The sequence below is a fragment of the Oenanthe melanoleuca genome, chromosome 1 (genome assembly GCF_029582105.1).
Source record: "Oenanthe melanoleuca isolate GR-GAL-2019-014 chromosome 1, OMel1.0, whole genome shotgun sequence".
Taxonomy (NCBI): Eukaryota; Metazoa; Chordata; class Aves; order Passeriformes; family Muscicapidae; genus Oenanthe; species Oenanthe melanoleuca.
The window spans coordinates 86,924,871-86,941,177 of NC_079333.1; the positions used below are offsets into that span (position 1 = coordinate 86,924,871).

The following is a 16,307-nucleotide window of genomic DNA, read 5'->3' on the forward strand; positions in this document are numbered from 1 at the left end:
TCTAAGGGGTTATTAACAATTCAAAACTTTGAAAGTCTCATCCCAGCTTCACAATGGTTGTAGGCCAGACAGCCACAAGTGGTTATGTGCAGTCCTATGCCTGATGTGAAAACTCCTCAGTCCCCACAGCACTGTGACAGCAGCAGCTCACTGCACTGCCAGCAGACCAAGAACCCACAGGAAGATGGGCATCCTGGCAGAGACATCCTGGCAACAAGGCAAATGCCAACTCACTGACAAACAGCCTTGGTCCCAAAAGTCTTTATCCTGCACAGAACTAGGTCTCTTGAAATTGTGAGATACAAAGCCCAACATATTTACATGAGGGAATTCTGTCTCAAGCACTCTTGTGCTCCTCAGCCAAATGGACAGCACTGGGACACAGCTTATTTAGTGTAAAATATTGATGCCACTTTATGCCAAATCACAGTTCTTCTATCTCCCCACTCAGATCCAGAGAGATGGGCATCAGTATCTTCCTTCACTGGTCCCTGTATCTGCTCTTTATCTCCTGTGCTGCTTTAGGTCCTCAAATCAGCCTCTCTTCCACTTTCAGCAATTCCTCCTTAATCACAACTAATTGGAAGACAGCAATGCTGGCTATATTCTATCATATATTCTGACCTTCTTCTGCTCCAAAAAGCTTATGCTGTTGGGGGAGAGCCAAGGGAATGTAGCCAAGATTAAAAATAACAACTAAAGGGTCCAAGCAACAGCATCTGCCTGGGCTGGGACATCTGCTTGTACCATGTGCATTTACTGCCTTTCCATGGTAGCCATCAGCCTTTTTATGGTAATTTCATGGATTCATAGAATGACTTGGGTTGAAAGGGACCTTAAAGATCATCTAGTTGTGACTGCCCAGAACTTCACAAGCTTTATCCCACCAAGGAACTGAAATCAGAGCAAAATTAATGCATTTTTGCAGGTAAAAGAAAAATTAATTTAACAAGTACTTGCTCAACAGATCCTCTTTTAGTGTGTGAAATCAAGTAAAAGAAAAGTTTTTAAGGAAGAGTTATAATTTTCTAAATGGAAAACACAGTGTGATTTCCTCAGATCATGCAGAGCTGCTTTTAGAAGGACTGTCTGCAGAAAGACAACAACTTTGAGGACTCATTTAGACTTAAGTACAGATGGCTGAAGTAGGTCACGTTATCCTGGAGGGACAATTAAGGATAAATAGGTCAATAAAGGCAAAAGGGCTCCATGAGGGTTTAAGCTTAAGTAAATTGAGCAACAGAAAGCCTGTGTGACCCTCATTTTAGAACTCTTAAGTCTAACTCCATAAAAACATTTTTTACATCTATTCAGAACTGAAATATTGGAATTATACATATTTCCAGGACACTGCAACAACCACTAACGCTACTGCACAAAGTACTGGAACAACCTTACAGTGCCATTACACTTAAATAGGGTGTTAAATTCTCTGAATTTAATACTGGACTAATAAAAACCCCTGTGTGACAGTCCAGAATTTTGGTAATTAACTCTCACAATTTTGCAGTGCTCAATTTACTTTTTCTTATTAGCAGACTAAATTTACCACCGGATGATGCCTGCCATACATCCTACCCAAATCCTCTAAACCCTAAAGGTGTAAATGGGATTTAAAGACTGGAAAGGCTTTACCTGTACAGGGATGGGCTTTAAAACAAGTTTAAGGCACTCATAAGCTGTACATCAAAACAAGTCCAAATATTTCTAAACCCAGTAAAAATCCAGACTCTATGTAACAATTTGGGCTCTGACCTTCATCTTGTGAGGGTATGTATCTGACACAAAAGCTTTGGACTACCACTTAAATTTAAGATATAAGGGTCTTGCCTCAAACTTAAGGTTTTACATTCCCTGTCTGCTTTCAGCAACATATGGCATTTACAACTGTTTGGCAGCTGTGCTCTGAGAAGGGAAGGGTACACACTGCGTGACAGATTTTGCTGGAAGTCCTGGGATATTCTCACTGACAAATTTGAGGGGCTGCCAAGGTAACAGCAGGGTACAGGTTCCATGTCTTCAGCATGGGTTATAATCCAACAAAGAGGAAATTAAGCACAGCTGACAGAAATGAACTCTGAAGCTGCAAAGCTTTTGCTCAGCACGTCAGTATGAACTGTCAGGGCATCTGGTTTTTGGCACTTCTCTCCCATTATGTGGTGGTGTTCATCCCTGGCACTCCATAAAACAAAAGTGCTTAACTCTCAGCCAGTGGTGGGCTGCCCATGCAGTTTGCAGATAAATGAGCAAACACAGGCATTACCCTCTGACACTGGCTCTTCACAAGGTCTGCTGGACCTGATGGACCTACAGGCTCAAAACACAGCACACCCCAACACTGCTGCCCTGCTTTCAGAGCACAGTGGTGCATCTATGCCAAGGAGACTCTGAGAGCCCTGAGCTCTCCTGTGTCCCTGCACCGAGGTTTGGCAGCTCCAGCAGCACCATGCCATGCTGCTGCACTCCCTCCTGGTCCCTGCCTAAAGCCTCACCATGCTTTGCTGTGCCCACATACCTGAACCCACTGACAGGCTTAGCACACACATTTCTCTCTCAGTTTTCCAATGGGAAGCTGGTGTAGTGAACAAGGAGGGATCTGCCAGAAGCTTAGCCAGCCCTAACTGCTGAGCTCCTGCACTGTCAGACATCAATGCTTGGGAGGTCATCTCGTTCTGTTCCATTCCCTGGACAGGATGGCTCCCTAGTTTCCTACACCAGAGAGTACCAAAAAACAACAGGATTTCTGAGAAGGCTACATGGTGTTCAAGCATTTGTAAACCTTCAGGAATCTCCAAGAAGGGGACACTCTCCCAGCCAGGAAACTGATGGACACCTTTCAAAACAGGAAACTGCTGAACATGCCAAGTTAGCCTGAGTTATGCTCAAGATCATGCAGTAGGACAGAACAGCATAACAAAGAGAAGCTGTACAAGGCTCTGGCAGAACACAAGCAAAAAAGGTCCATGTATCATGCTTAATCTGCAATGTGGGCCTCAAACAGGCCATCAAAAACTCTTCTGAATTTTCTAATCTACACTACTTATTTCTCCTGAAAGGGATTTGTGTTTAAGACTCAGCTTTCCACTTTTGAAATATTAGCTTTCCAATCTCTTGTGACCACAAGAATTTTATTATGCTTTCTTTGTTCAAAGATGAGCCTACATGAGCAGGAAAGAAAAGCATTAAAACTATACTCTTTTGTTCTCATAAACAGCATATTGTTTTCTAATTGCAGTAGAAACTGCTAATTAACCAGAAGCAAAACCATATGTTGAAAAATACTGTGTAGTTAAGTTTTTTTTAACCACTGCAATTATCTATTGATTTCTTTTGGAGCAAGTTCTCATGCTACTACCCACATTTGGCAAATCCATATTCCAACAATGTGTACACACTTAAGCTAATAAAATACATTTCAAGAAACAGCTGTGATGAAGAGAAATTAAATTTGAATAATACCTGCCTTCAAAGCACACAGCAAATCTTAGAAGTCTATTTACCAGGATCAATAGAAAAATGAAAAACCCCAAAACTTTCAAAACAGAGAACACTGAATGCCCTGAAATGCAATATTCTTCCTTCAGCCTCAGTAAAAGGTACATCACATAGCTGCCTCTCCCTAGGCAATAAGAATGATGGTGTTTGTTCAGCTTGTACCCAGCTAAGGGAGAAGACAACCTTGATCTGTGGGACCTTTTTTTTCCTATCAAGCACACCAGTCATCCCCAAAGGATTCAGACAGTGAAGTAATAGGAGATGTTCCCTGTAGAAAGAGAATCAGACATGGACATTATAGTACCTCAAAATATCCCGAAAGGATGCAAGACATGGCTGACTGTCCTCTACTCAAACATAGATGAATTTAAAGTTGTCACCTCTTTATCTAGAGACACTTCTGTATTCTACAACTCCATAGATAAGAACCATTAATTCATGTGGATCAATATTTACATGTTAACTATTTGTACCAATTCAGCATTTCAAACAGCTCTTCCTAGAAAGTACTGCCTTATGTTCTGCCATAGATTCTACTTGGGTAGCCCATGTATCTAAGACAATTCTCATCTTTCTAATAAAACTTGATTTTATATTTCAGTAATAATAAAAAATATCATTTCCTAAAAGGAAAAACCTGCTTCAGAAGCACTACACAGATACCTTTACAGCATATATTTCAATACCAAAACAGAAGTTATAAAAGCATTAGCTGCAACCTCCTATTGTCTATTGCACTCATCCTTAATCCATTGTTTTTTCCTGACAAAGCAGCAATCTTTCAGTACACATTCACAGTGCAATACACTGTGCACAGTACACAGTCACAGTGTAACTTTTGTCACACACTATGTTAATAATCTGTACTGAATATTTTGAGATTACTACAAACCATATGTTAGACACACGAATTTACCTTGCAACATCAACAACACCCACCTGAAGAATATGGTTCAGCTCTCTGCTTAATGTTATGCAGTTGCACCTAGGTTAACTGAAGAACTTTAAACTGAGATGAGGTATTCCCTTTCCATTGTGTCCTTTCTTAACATCCTCATGTATCAGGAATTTACACATCTAAGCACATGCTAATAGCTCTACTGTTTACACTATTCTACTCCATGATCATATAAGCTGATGGCATGCAGCTTTTAATAGTTCCATTCCTAAATGCAAGGTACCCCACGAGATATTTTTTGTTTCATGATTAAAGTTTACTGTGAAAAAGACAAGAGAAAGCTTCACAGAAAAAACTTGTGAAACCCAGTGCTTAGATAATACAGAACAGGGACACAGAAAGAGGTGACAAGGTCATGTTTATTTTTAAAATTAGAGGGAATAAAAAGGTTGGTTGAGAGGTGTCAGTTTTTCCTCTTTTAACGAAGTCCTAAGCTAATCTTCTTTCACTTGGGAAGAGATCTTGAAAACCTGAAGTCACTGCTAAGATTTATTATACCAGTAAATATACTTGTGAGTGAACTGTACTGCAGAGCACAGAAAGGTCTTTTCTTATGAGCTCCAAGTAGCTCCTCACTGTCATCCCCATGAAATATAATTTCCCTTAACATGGGACTCCAGGCAGTCAGACAATGAGGTTCGAGTTCCTGCTGCCAGCCCCTTGCTGTGATCTTGCACAGGGCCAAGTAGAACAAGCAGTTTTCTGAGGAACTGGGGCGGCTCCAGATGTCTCTGTGCTCTGCAGCCTGTACTCTTAGAAAAGTCCATTTCCCTTAGACTGTCAGAACAGCCAAAAGACTGAGTTACATATCTGATAAACTAAATGACAATAATCTGGGAGAACAGCCCATGCTTAGGATGGAAATGCAGCTCACAGCTCTTTTCTGTAAATCTGTATTCCTTACACCTCTTTAAGCAACTGACAAACTAAAAAACTAACTGCCTCCACTTCCCTTAAAAGATGCTTCCAAAGCACCTAAAACAGTATCTGAACACTAAACAGGAAAAATCCTGCCTTACACCACCTTTAAGAGCACTAGAAATATCCCAATTCAAGAAGAATTGCAGCAGTGCCCCTTGAAGGGTTATAGATGTGTATATGTGTGTGTGTCTCAATAGTAAAATATCAAATATAAAAATATGAATAGTAAACTGACAGTAAACAGTAAATATCAATATCAAAATAACAATAGTAAAATATCTTTCACAAGGGTATGTATGCTAGCATCTGGCTAGTGTAATTTCTGTAGTTTTTTATTCCTATAAACCTGCATAAGGCCTCACAAACACAATTTTACACACTAAGCTTCTGACACTGCTTGTGAAGATATCATCAGAAATGTCACAAGATTCTATTGATTCTCAGACACAAAAAGTGGCACATTTATCAGCATCTTAACAACAGCACTATTTTTACAAGATTTGAAATTGAACTGTCATCACTTTAAATCTAGAGAACTGTTATATTCACAATATATATATATTCACAATATATATATATTCACAATAGCGAATACCTTTCTCTTAACATCTAGACAGATGGGCTATCTACTTTGTTTACAAAGAATAGTCCTCTCTTTCTAAATACATACAAATTAAAGAAACAAGAAAACCCTAGAAGAAGAGCCAGACTCCAGGAATGATCACTTCTGGCTCAATGCTCACAGAGTATTGGTAGGAGCAGAACAACCTCTGGAAAATCCACTCCTATCCGTGGTGTGCTGGGATGCACTCAGTGCTCCCCCACTGTACCAGATGCTGTTTGCTCTGATCAGAATTTCTCACATGAACCCCACTCTGTGCAGAATTTCAGTGGGCCACCATGAAGTGCACCACCAAGGACTTTCAAAAGGAGAAGCAGATGTGAATTTAGAATATAATTATTTGCAGAAACAGTACCCAAGATATGATCAAGGGATGCTTAGCACCATGCAATTTAACCACCATGAGGATAAACAAAGAAAATGCAAAAGCTGCCTTGAGCTTCAGAGTTTCATTCCCTGACAAACTAGGGATTAAAAGTACAACCAGGAGAGGCTGGTTACATCAAGAACAACTCGATGAAGGTGCATTCCATCTCCTACTCCAGACCCTTGCCAAGGACATCAGACAGCATGGACACAGTTCCCTGAGGAAGTCTGTCTCCAGATAAAACACCAGCCAACAAACACCTCTCTTTTAGCCAAAAAATCCAAGCACTTTCTTACCCACCTAGCAGCCCCACCTGCCAAAATGTAACAACTCAAAGTGAACAGAAGAGTGCTGGGGGATACTGAGTGGAAAGTCTTGCTTAGGGTGACGTGGAAGATGTGCACAGCTTTGCCTCGCTGATACATCCAGTATTGTCACCACAGACATAGGCTGGCCAAGCACAATTACTGTTGTTTAATTCATGCTGGCTACTCCCCATCATCTCCTTCTTTTATGTGCCCAGAAATGGGTTTTAAGAGGACTCACTCCATAATTTTCTCACAGATTAAAGTGAGGTTACCTCAAAACCTTTCAAGGATTATAGAGAACAATGTTACTATCACACTGGTCAGTGTCTTTACCACTCTCAAAGCAGCTCATCTTATCCCTGGATTTGTGTCAAGATTTCCCAAGCGATGCTTGATTTTGTCCTCAGCCATTGCTTGTCATTTTCCTCCTTAAACTCTCTCTCTGAACCTGGGAGATACTGTCAGAGAAGACTGAAGTGAAGAACTCAAGTGTTTCAGCCTCATCTGTATTGGCTGCTACTAATTTGTGCAGTCCATTCAGCACAGATCCACACTTTCCTTGTTTATTCCTGTACTGCTAAAGCACTGGAAGCTTTTTCAAGCAATCCCTGATGTCTCTTTTCTTGTCCCTCAGCTCCAGGTGTGCTTGGACTTTTCTGACGCCATCCCTACATGTCTGGACAATCTCCACTCTTCCTTTGCAGCCTGTCCCTGCTTTCAGCTCCTGTGTGCTGCCTTTGTATCTCACACAAGCTGACTTTCAGGCAGTGGGGTCAGTCTCCTGTTACGTCGATCCACGTTCCAGGACGTACCCTTCTTGTACTTGGAGAACGCTGTCCTTCAAAACTTGGCAGCCTTCCACAGCAGATTTACTCTTCAGAACTGCCTTCCTTTGTATCCCACCTACCAGTTCCCTGAATAAGCCCAGAATTTGCTCTCTTGAAGTCTAGGGTAGGTACTTGATTCTGCTACTTGCCTTACTCGCCTCCATCACAATTTTGAGCCCAATATTTCATTCCTTAACAGACTGTCAACAAAAATCATATTGATTATTGAGCAGCCCATTGGTAATACTACTGTGCCCTCTAAGAGAGTCAGAATTAATCCTTGACCCTGCTTTGTACCCTCAGGCAAAGCTGTGGAAATCTGCAGACATTGTAGATTCAGCTCAGGTGGAGAGGAAAAACCTCTGTATATAGATATGGTGTTCCATAATGAGTAGTATCCTGAGCAGCACCCAGGAATTAGCATATTCTGCCAAAATTAAAGATGTGTTCAATTAAAACACTGAATATTATATTCTAATATACAGTGAAGACACAAGAGGATGATGTCCATCATGGAACCTATATCCACACATACCAGACAGTAATTTTCTGATGAAATATAAACAGCAGTACATAATTTATCTAAAAACTACCTTAGACAGCTGTCACTAACCAACACTTACTGCCACTGCACCATAAGCTTAATTTTCCTTTCCTTTAATTAAATACCAAGCCTGAGTTTTACACCACATGTAAGGGATAAAATGTGAAAAGTCCCTAAGGCAGGTGCTCACCTTGGAATGCTTGTCAGGTAGGTCAGGACATTCTGAAACTCTTTTTCAGGAATCTCACTGAAAGCTGGATAGTCTGGAAAGGTGATAACAGGGCAGCCATCTCCCCCTCTTCCACCTACAAAAGATGCAAAAAATGTGTTTACATGCAAGTCTCTTTACTTAGACTGAAATTTCCAAGTAATGAAACAACTGCATTTTTTTTTTTTTCTTTCAATGCTTGTGTGTGGACAGCTCATGGACAGTTCATTCTGAGCAGTCTCTCTCTTCTTCAGTGCTCAGGAAGTTTTATAGAAAGGAATTTGTTACACCCCATTCAGCATTAGATTTTCTCTGGACAAATGCCTTGGCTCTTGTGGGCAGCTCTGACACCAGGTGGCAGTGCATCTTTGTTCTGATAAACGTCAACTGCAAGGAAGTAGGGGCAATTGGGAGCAAGAAATCAACTAATTTAGAAATAAAAAAGTTAATGAACAATTAAGTAGGTGAATCTCCGACTTGAACTGAACTCAACCCTCTTACCAGTTGGAACTCATTCATGCAACACCCCCTGCCCTGCTCAGCTGGCTGCTTTGCTTCCAGCTTGGTGAAAGGATGTTAAAAGAAATGGGTGTAGGTGTTTCAAATGAGATTTCCCATTCCCAGATTATGTGCAGAAGGTAAAGCACAGCTGAACACCTACACTACTGGTGAGCTGGTACCATTATATGTATCTTTCCTGGCATTTGCACCACTGGCTACAATTCACAGGCACAAGGTTCTTCATGCACTTCACACACATTCTTACATGCAAAATGTAATAATTTCTTTTTAAGGGCATTACTAGTGTTTCATGTCTTTAGCAAGTATATATTCATAAAGACAGGTAGGACAAGGGGCTTGCAGAGCCCAAGCAACATGAAGTTAACTGTTCTGGGGTGGCAGGAACACACTGCTGGGAAGTTCTCTTTGCTTCACAGCTCAACAGGAGAAGAAAAATAACAAAAAAGTACTGTTATAAAATAACAAGGACATTTTTTCCAGCCTTGAAATCTGGTAACTGTGCAGAAACCAGCATCAAACAGCAACTAACAACCTCAACCAGCATTAACAACACCAATTATGAGAGCAACACTGATTTGTGAAGATTATTACCCACTTCCAGTCCCCTTGCACCTAACCTCATGGCAAAAAGAAGAGGAATATTTGACCTCAGATTCATTTGATAAAAAGAAATCACAACTTCCCTCCAAACCACATGTAATTAGAAGAGCTCAAATGGTATCTTTATGTTAATTTGTGGTGAATCTGATTTCCATTTATCAGCTTAGAGACTGCATGGTGCTGTCACTGTGAAGCTCTTGGAATCAAAATACATGAAAAAAAAAATGTTCTGGATGTATTTAAATAACAAAAAAAATGCAACTATTATGCAAATATCACAAGTTTGCAAACATGACCTTTATGACACATTCAAAGATGGCAACACTGAGTCAAGGGATCTAATTTTAGCTATACAAATATTCACAACACAAATAAAAATTAAGACAAATTTTGATTCTATTGGTTTTTGTTCTACCCAAGCTCTCACTAAAGTATTTTCCTCTCTTGTTAAAAGCATGATAATGATTATTTCTGTTGCTTATGAGGTGTTGTGTTCTCTCTAGAGTAACTATTTTTAGGCACAATCATACATTATTTGTGGTATCTTTACTGGTTACTTGCTTTGTTCTGCTTGATTTCTATAAATAGGACATATGAAACAAAAGAACAACAACAATAGACTTGCAGGACATGTCCTAGAAGCAGAAGTCTGGACTAGGATTGTCAGGAAGTTCCCAGACCACCACTGATTGTCAAGGGCAAATAGATCCATCCTGCCTGGTGGCTGCCTATTAATTTTCAGTTTTTAGTACAGCCATCTATGGTTATCTTGGGTGGAGATGACTCTGCCCTGAGCTCTTAGAAGGTTGCTCCCCACTGATTATCTTTTTTTTTCAGTGTTTCCCTGCTGGGCCACTTGAGCACACACATACCTTCAAATGCTCCTCAGCTGCTTTTCCTTATCAGAGCCCTGCTGCTCAAAAGAGTTCAGGGCAGAGTGACCTGAAATGCTACACATAAGAAGCTCTGCAAATTTCAGCTTTAACAATACTGACTTACAGAAGCTGCTCTCTGTATTGCAACTTTATGGGTTGGACCCAATGATCTTGGAGGTCTCTCCCAACCTGGTGATTCTGTGATTAAATACATGGAGGGAAGGTCACTCTGGCCAAAGCAGCCACTGCTTTAAAAGGAACATTTATCAGAGAAATTTACAAAAAAGGACATGGTAAATGAAGCCAAGAAAAAAATCCTACATGTTAATCGTGTTTATATTAAATAACAGAAAAAATAATGAGTTCACTTTTTAAAGCATCCTTTATTTCTTATAGAATTTGATCCAGCAAGAAAAGATTTCTTTCCTTTTTTCAGAATCACTCTTTTCTTCCTCATTTTTCTTTGCCTTTTTCTTTGCAAAAGCAGCACAGTTCATAAAATTAGCTAAAATGATAAAAGTAAATCAAACCACAGAACTTAGGGGAAAGAGAGAAAAAGTTTAGGAAGCTAAACTTTTAGGGGTTTTATTGTTGTTGATTTTGGTTTCAGTGAGAGAGAAAGCATTCAAGTGATAAGTACTGAACAATTTCACTTCTCTTATCCTTTTTGAAGCACAGGTTAAAGGCAAAAAATTCAAACATCTTATTAAAACTAATTCATATAATCTTCCAGCACCTCAGAATTATATACACCTGATTACAAAAAGAAGACACAGATGAATTTGTGAGTGCTAAAACTAATGCAAACAATTCAATACATAACAGACTAATTTTTGAAATGAGTTACTGCAATTTTAATCACCATACAAAAAACTAGTAATTTAAAAGCAATATTTTAATAAATTCAGGTTGTTTGGTACAGTGAATTAATCTAACCTCAGTCCTAACCTCTGGAAAATAATTTCTTTTGTATTCCCCTCTAACTCAGAGTCCTGAAATTTCAGCTACAGCTGTTGAACAGCCTTAACTGATCTGCTGGAAAAGTTCTGTCCACAGAGGCACACACAATCCTACTCTCCTATTTTCTAGTCTTACACAGGGATTACACAACTGGAATTTAATAGTTTTATGTGTTTTTAAGATGATCAAATACCTGAGAGCAATAAGAGAATTTTCTTAGTCTAATATCAGCCTTTTTTATTTTTTAAACATAATTTCTGAAAGTATAACAAATCCTCTTATTTTTGTTTAAAAACTTATGAGCACTGTTCTGACTACGAAAATGTCAAGTTGAAGGGATCTAGGGAAAAATGCCTTTATCCATGGCAGGGTAGGGACAGCCTAGATGATCTTTAAAGGTTCCTGCCAACTCAATCTGTCCTCTGATTCTATGAATATTCTATGAATACATTCAGCATCATTTCTCTATGAAATATTAAATATATGCCACTTGAGTGCCAGCCTTAGTTTTTTGTTTATTGCAAAGAGCAGAAGAGAATGCATCATTCCCTAAGTGGGTGCAATCAGTCTGCAGACATATTACCTGAAATGATTCCCAAGAATTCCTTGATGCTTATCTTATAACATGCAGCTGTGAGAAACATTCTGCAACTGAGAGGATTATTACTTTCCAACTACAAATGGAAGCACCATAGAAGTAAAGAGGACTGAAGCTCATTTCAGCAATTAAATAAAATAAAAACACCACACTACTTTAAATTAAGCAGATCTGCTTCCACCCTACTTCTGTGAGCATTCATTAATGGAAAACTTCATGATTAACTGACTTACACATGACTTTGGCAGTCTATTCACATGAAACTTCTTTAACAGATTTAGTGTCAAACAAAACAAATTGCCTCCATAAAATGGAAATTTTTCAGTGGATAAACCTTGACAATTCTATCAAAGCCCTGTTAGGTATCTTCTAAATAGATCTATGAGCCTTGGTCTAAGGTCAGTGTTTGCAACAGTGACAGCCCAGTGCTTGGAGAAACACACATTTTAAAAACATTAAATTGCACTAGCTCCACAGGCTAGGCAGCAAAATGACTTAAATGTGCTTAGAAAGTAACACTTCATGCTCCTAACTTTTGAACACAACTAACACCAGCAATATCACCAGCTGTTAAAATTGTGTGTACCCACAGCATTATGGTATTGTGGATGAAAACAGTAGAAAAAATAACCATGGGAAATCAGCTGTCCCATTGTGAGATGGGATGGTAAAGTTTCCTTTAATTTCCAGTTTCCAATTATCTAGCATCTATTCTTTATATTCTGCTACATCTAACTTTTCCCATCACAGTTGCTATGTCTTCTGCACTTGTTTTCTTTTTTTATGAAGCAGAGTGGGTGATAGAGAAGTGCTAACCCAAGGAAATTATAGAACATTTTCAGAATTTCTAATTAAGAGGCATGTTAGGAACTTGGTATCTAAAAAAAATCTCAAATGAGACAAAATTAGTATTCTTTTCAGTTTAAAGAAAGCAGATAAGGAAAATTTCCAAACTTGTGCATTGTACATCTGCTAAAAACTGCACATACAAGTGCACAAGCACACACCAACACAGAGAAAAGGGTAATTCCCCACAACCCTGTAAAAGCCATGCCAGTTGTTTGGGGTTTTGTATGGACTGCAAAGTTTGACAGCAGCAAAGAAATTGCTTACACTTACTTCCAGAAGGATGACTAAGAGATTATTTTGCAATGTTTCCCTAACTAGTCTGCTCCTGTTTGCATTAAAAAAAAAAAAAAAAAAAAAAAAAAAGGTATTCTCAAAAGTGCTCTGACCTTCTGACCACCCCCACAAAAAGGAAGGAAGTAGCTGGATATAATTAGATAATTAGAGCAAAAAGTCTTCTGGCCTGATTCTGTAATGCAAACGAAACAGTTTTTGGACTATGAGAAAAAACATGATCTCTATGTTGACCAATGTGCACACACAAGATGCAAGAGCATCATCCTTGCTGAATGGCTCAGATCTGCAATGTTAGTTCAAAAGATGCTGCTCAAAAATTGCACTCCTGTCAAAAGTGAGGTCCTCATGTGACTGAGAAAAGAGCTTACCTCAGATTTTTTTGTTTTACTATTATAGTGGTTCAGCTATTATGCTTGTGCATTTCTGATAAGGAGTTTCTTCTTTCTGCTTGCATAATATACTTAACTGGAGAATTCAGTATTTGAAATTACATGTAGACTTCAATGAGGGAGTGGATAAAAGCTTCACTGCATATCCTTTGCAAAGAAAAACAGATTCAAGAGGAATTTATTAAAATGTTCTTTCCTTGAAATGAGAAGTTTTCCTTGCATAACTTCACAAGCTGCATTTTGCCCAGGATGATCAGCAGTAAATATACTGGCTAAAAAATTGGATTGCAATACAGAAGTTTGCATCTGAACATATTTGAACTGGAAATCTTTTAGCCAAGAGATTCAGTTTTTATCTTTTCCTTTACTATATTTTTGCTTTGATTTTTTTTTAAATCTCTACATACAGTAGGTTTAGCACAGTAAATGAAAAGCAGTTAAGCTTACACCTGTGCAAGGCAGAGACTGCTAAGCAATACCACTTCCACTGTCCATACACAACATAGATACTGTTTATATTATATCAGCAACAAAAATCAGGCTGATATTTTTAGCTAACTGTTGCAGTGTATGTGGCAAAGGATCCACTCAGAAATTCTCAAATTTAGTTTTACAGACTTGGCAGCCAGAGCTACTTCAAGGGGAACAGCTTGACTAGTGAGGAGTGGTCAGGTCATTTCCACAGAGGACAGCAAGAAAATAAACATCCAAGAAAATAAACTTAGACAAAGTGAGATGCTTACTATTTACAATGATAAAAGTACAAGCACATATGTATATATTTATAAGTCAAAGATATAAGCATTTTGAAAGCTACTACCAATGTTAAATTTTTCAATGGAAAGAAAAACAACTAGGAATCAATAGGCAAAAATGTAAATAGCATGAACCCATATTTATATTTCCTTTAATGGAAACACTTTGAAGTTGTACAATGCATAAATAGGCATTCAGAGGAAAGGGAGTTAAACAGCTGGTTCAGTGCTCATGGTGGCCAAGAGTCCCATTTGCACATCACACAGCTTGAATGATTTAAGATGCATATCAGCATGCACAGGTGTCTGTATGCCCTTTTCCATCTATATTTATTTTAACACACTTGCACACAGTGATGCAGACAGACACAAGGCTGGGTGGGTGTGAAAGTCACACAGCAATCATGGAAAAAGTAGATACTTATGAAAGAAAATATAAACCATGAATGAAAGACTGTGAGGAATACATAAGGAATACATTTTCCAGGGACTGTTAAATGGACCTTACACTGCCCTTCATGGGATAAAAAACAAAAATAAGCAAAAAAAAAGGCAGAAGACCCTTTTAAATGAGGAAGAAAAAGTGGTTGCACTAATAGTGACTAAAGAAAGCAAAGGTAAAAGAGGTGAAACACTGAACCATGTAGACACAACACTTAATATAGCCTAGCAACAACAAAAGTAACTATTTTAACCCAGATAAGGACCTTGTTCCAGGGAAAGAAGGCAAAAAGTAAACAACAGTGCCTGAGGTAAAATATTAACTGCAGGGTTTATAAACTTTGTGTGTGAATGACTGATTACAAGCCATGTCCACAGCTTGCCCCACCTTTAGATTTAAGCTGAACACAACTGCATACTCACTGCTGAGCAAGAGCCAGCACCTTGATTTCACTGCACTTTGATATATTCACTGACAAACTGAAGCATCAGTGGAAGTTTTCACTTAATTTTGCTACATTTCAAGTCTAATTTGGATGTTCCTGCAGCATTTCCATTACAATCCAGCACAATGAGGGACACAAGTAAGAAGTGACCCCGATTCAGACCAAAACACAGAAAGCAGCTCAGGAAGGGCCTTTAGGCACAGAAGCAGACTGGGTTTCATTCCCTATTCAAGCAAGTGTCCCATGAGACCTAGATACATCCTATTAGAGAAACTAAAGTAATTCTCACGTACATGTTGACTTCCAGTTAAAAAGCCAACAGCTAAAATCAAAAATGCATCTAAGACATTCAGCAACACCTGCAAACATGCTGTTTTACCAAAGGCATTAGCAATCTATGGACTTCCATTTTAATGAGTTTTATGCCATGTACTTAAGATTGCATTTCCAAGGTAACTTAGTAATAAGCAAAAAAAGTCCCATTCACACACACATCTTGAGTGGCTTAGAGCAAAGTCACTCCTGAGCTCAGCTGTAACAACAAATTGTACATAAATCAAATATCAAAACATTGGCTCTGTTCCTTCATTCACAGAACCTGTAAAACCACTGTTTGGTACAGCACAGAGAACTAACCATCAACATCCTGCAGGAGAACATTAGGACAAAACACCCCTGAATTCCAGAGTGAAATGAAAATGCCTAACACTCAAGTTTCCCAAAAACAATAAAATACAACAATCTAGTCACAGGAATGCAGCTGACCTATTCCTTGAGACAAATAAAACAAAATTCTAATTGACATGAGTGTGAACAGATAGAAGAAAATAGAATGAGGAATGGCTCCTCTTACTAAGCTCCACTGCCAGGTGGATTTATTCAGTGCTGAAGATGCTTGTGAATTTGTGAACTCAGCAACTCATCTACCACCATCACCAGTTTTCTCCCTCACTTCAGAGGGGCAAAATATAAACCCACTAACAGTTTCATAAATAGGCTGATTCTTGCATAACACTCTTATGAGACATTTTCTGCCCATGGATAAGAATGAGCTTGGAAAGTCAAAAGAATAAATTTCCAGAGAAGAATTGTAGCTTAAACACTATAATCTCAAATGAAGCATGAACAGCCAACTTCATAAAAAAAATAAAAAAAATTCTTATTTTCCAAATGCTGCCACCACCCCACAGAAAACAGTCACTACTGCAGACCCATAGTTTAGTTTGTGTAGCAGAAATAAATCATAATTAATGTTAATCATGGGTACAACAAGATTCAGTGAGCTCTTGCCAAGTAAGGCATTACATTGCTTCACTCCCCTGTGTCTC

General features: G+C 38.8%; 1 protein-coding gene across 11 annotated transcripts in view; it reads right to left on the bottom strand.

Moving 5' to 3' along the window:
* Nucleotides 1-16,307, bottom strand: part of MCF2L (MCF.2 cell line derived transforming sequence like) — a 148,186-nt gene that overhangs the window by 48,114 nt on the left and 83,765 nt on the right. For all 11 annotated transcript variants that reach the window (XM_056500544.1, XM_056500121.1, XM_056500464.1 and 8 more), the window contains one exon: nt 8,233-8,347. In XM_056500544.1, the coding sequence (XP_056356519.1) occupies nt 8,233-8,347 (115 nt within the window). The remainder of the gene's footprint in view (nt 1-8,232; nt 8,348-16,307) is intronic.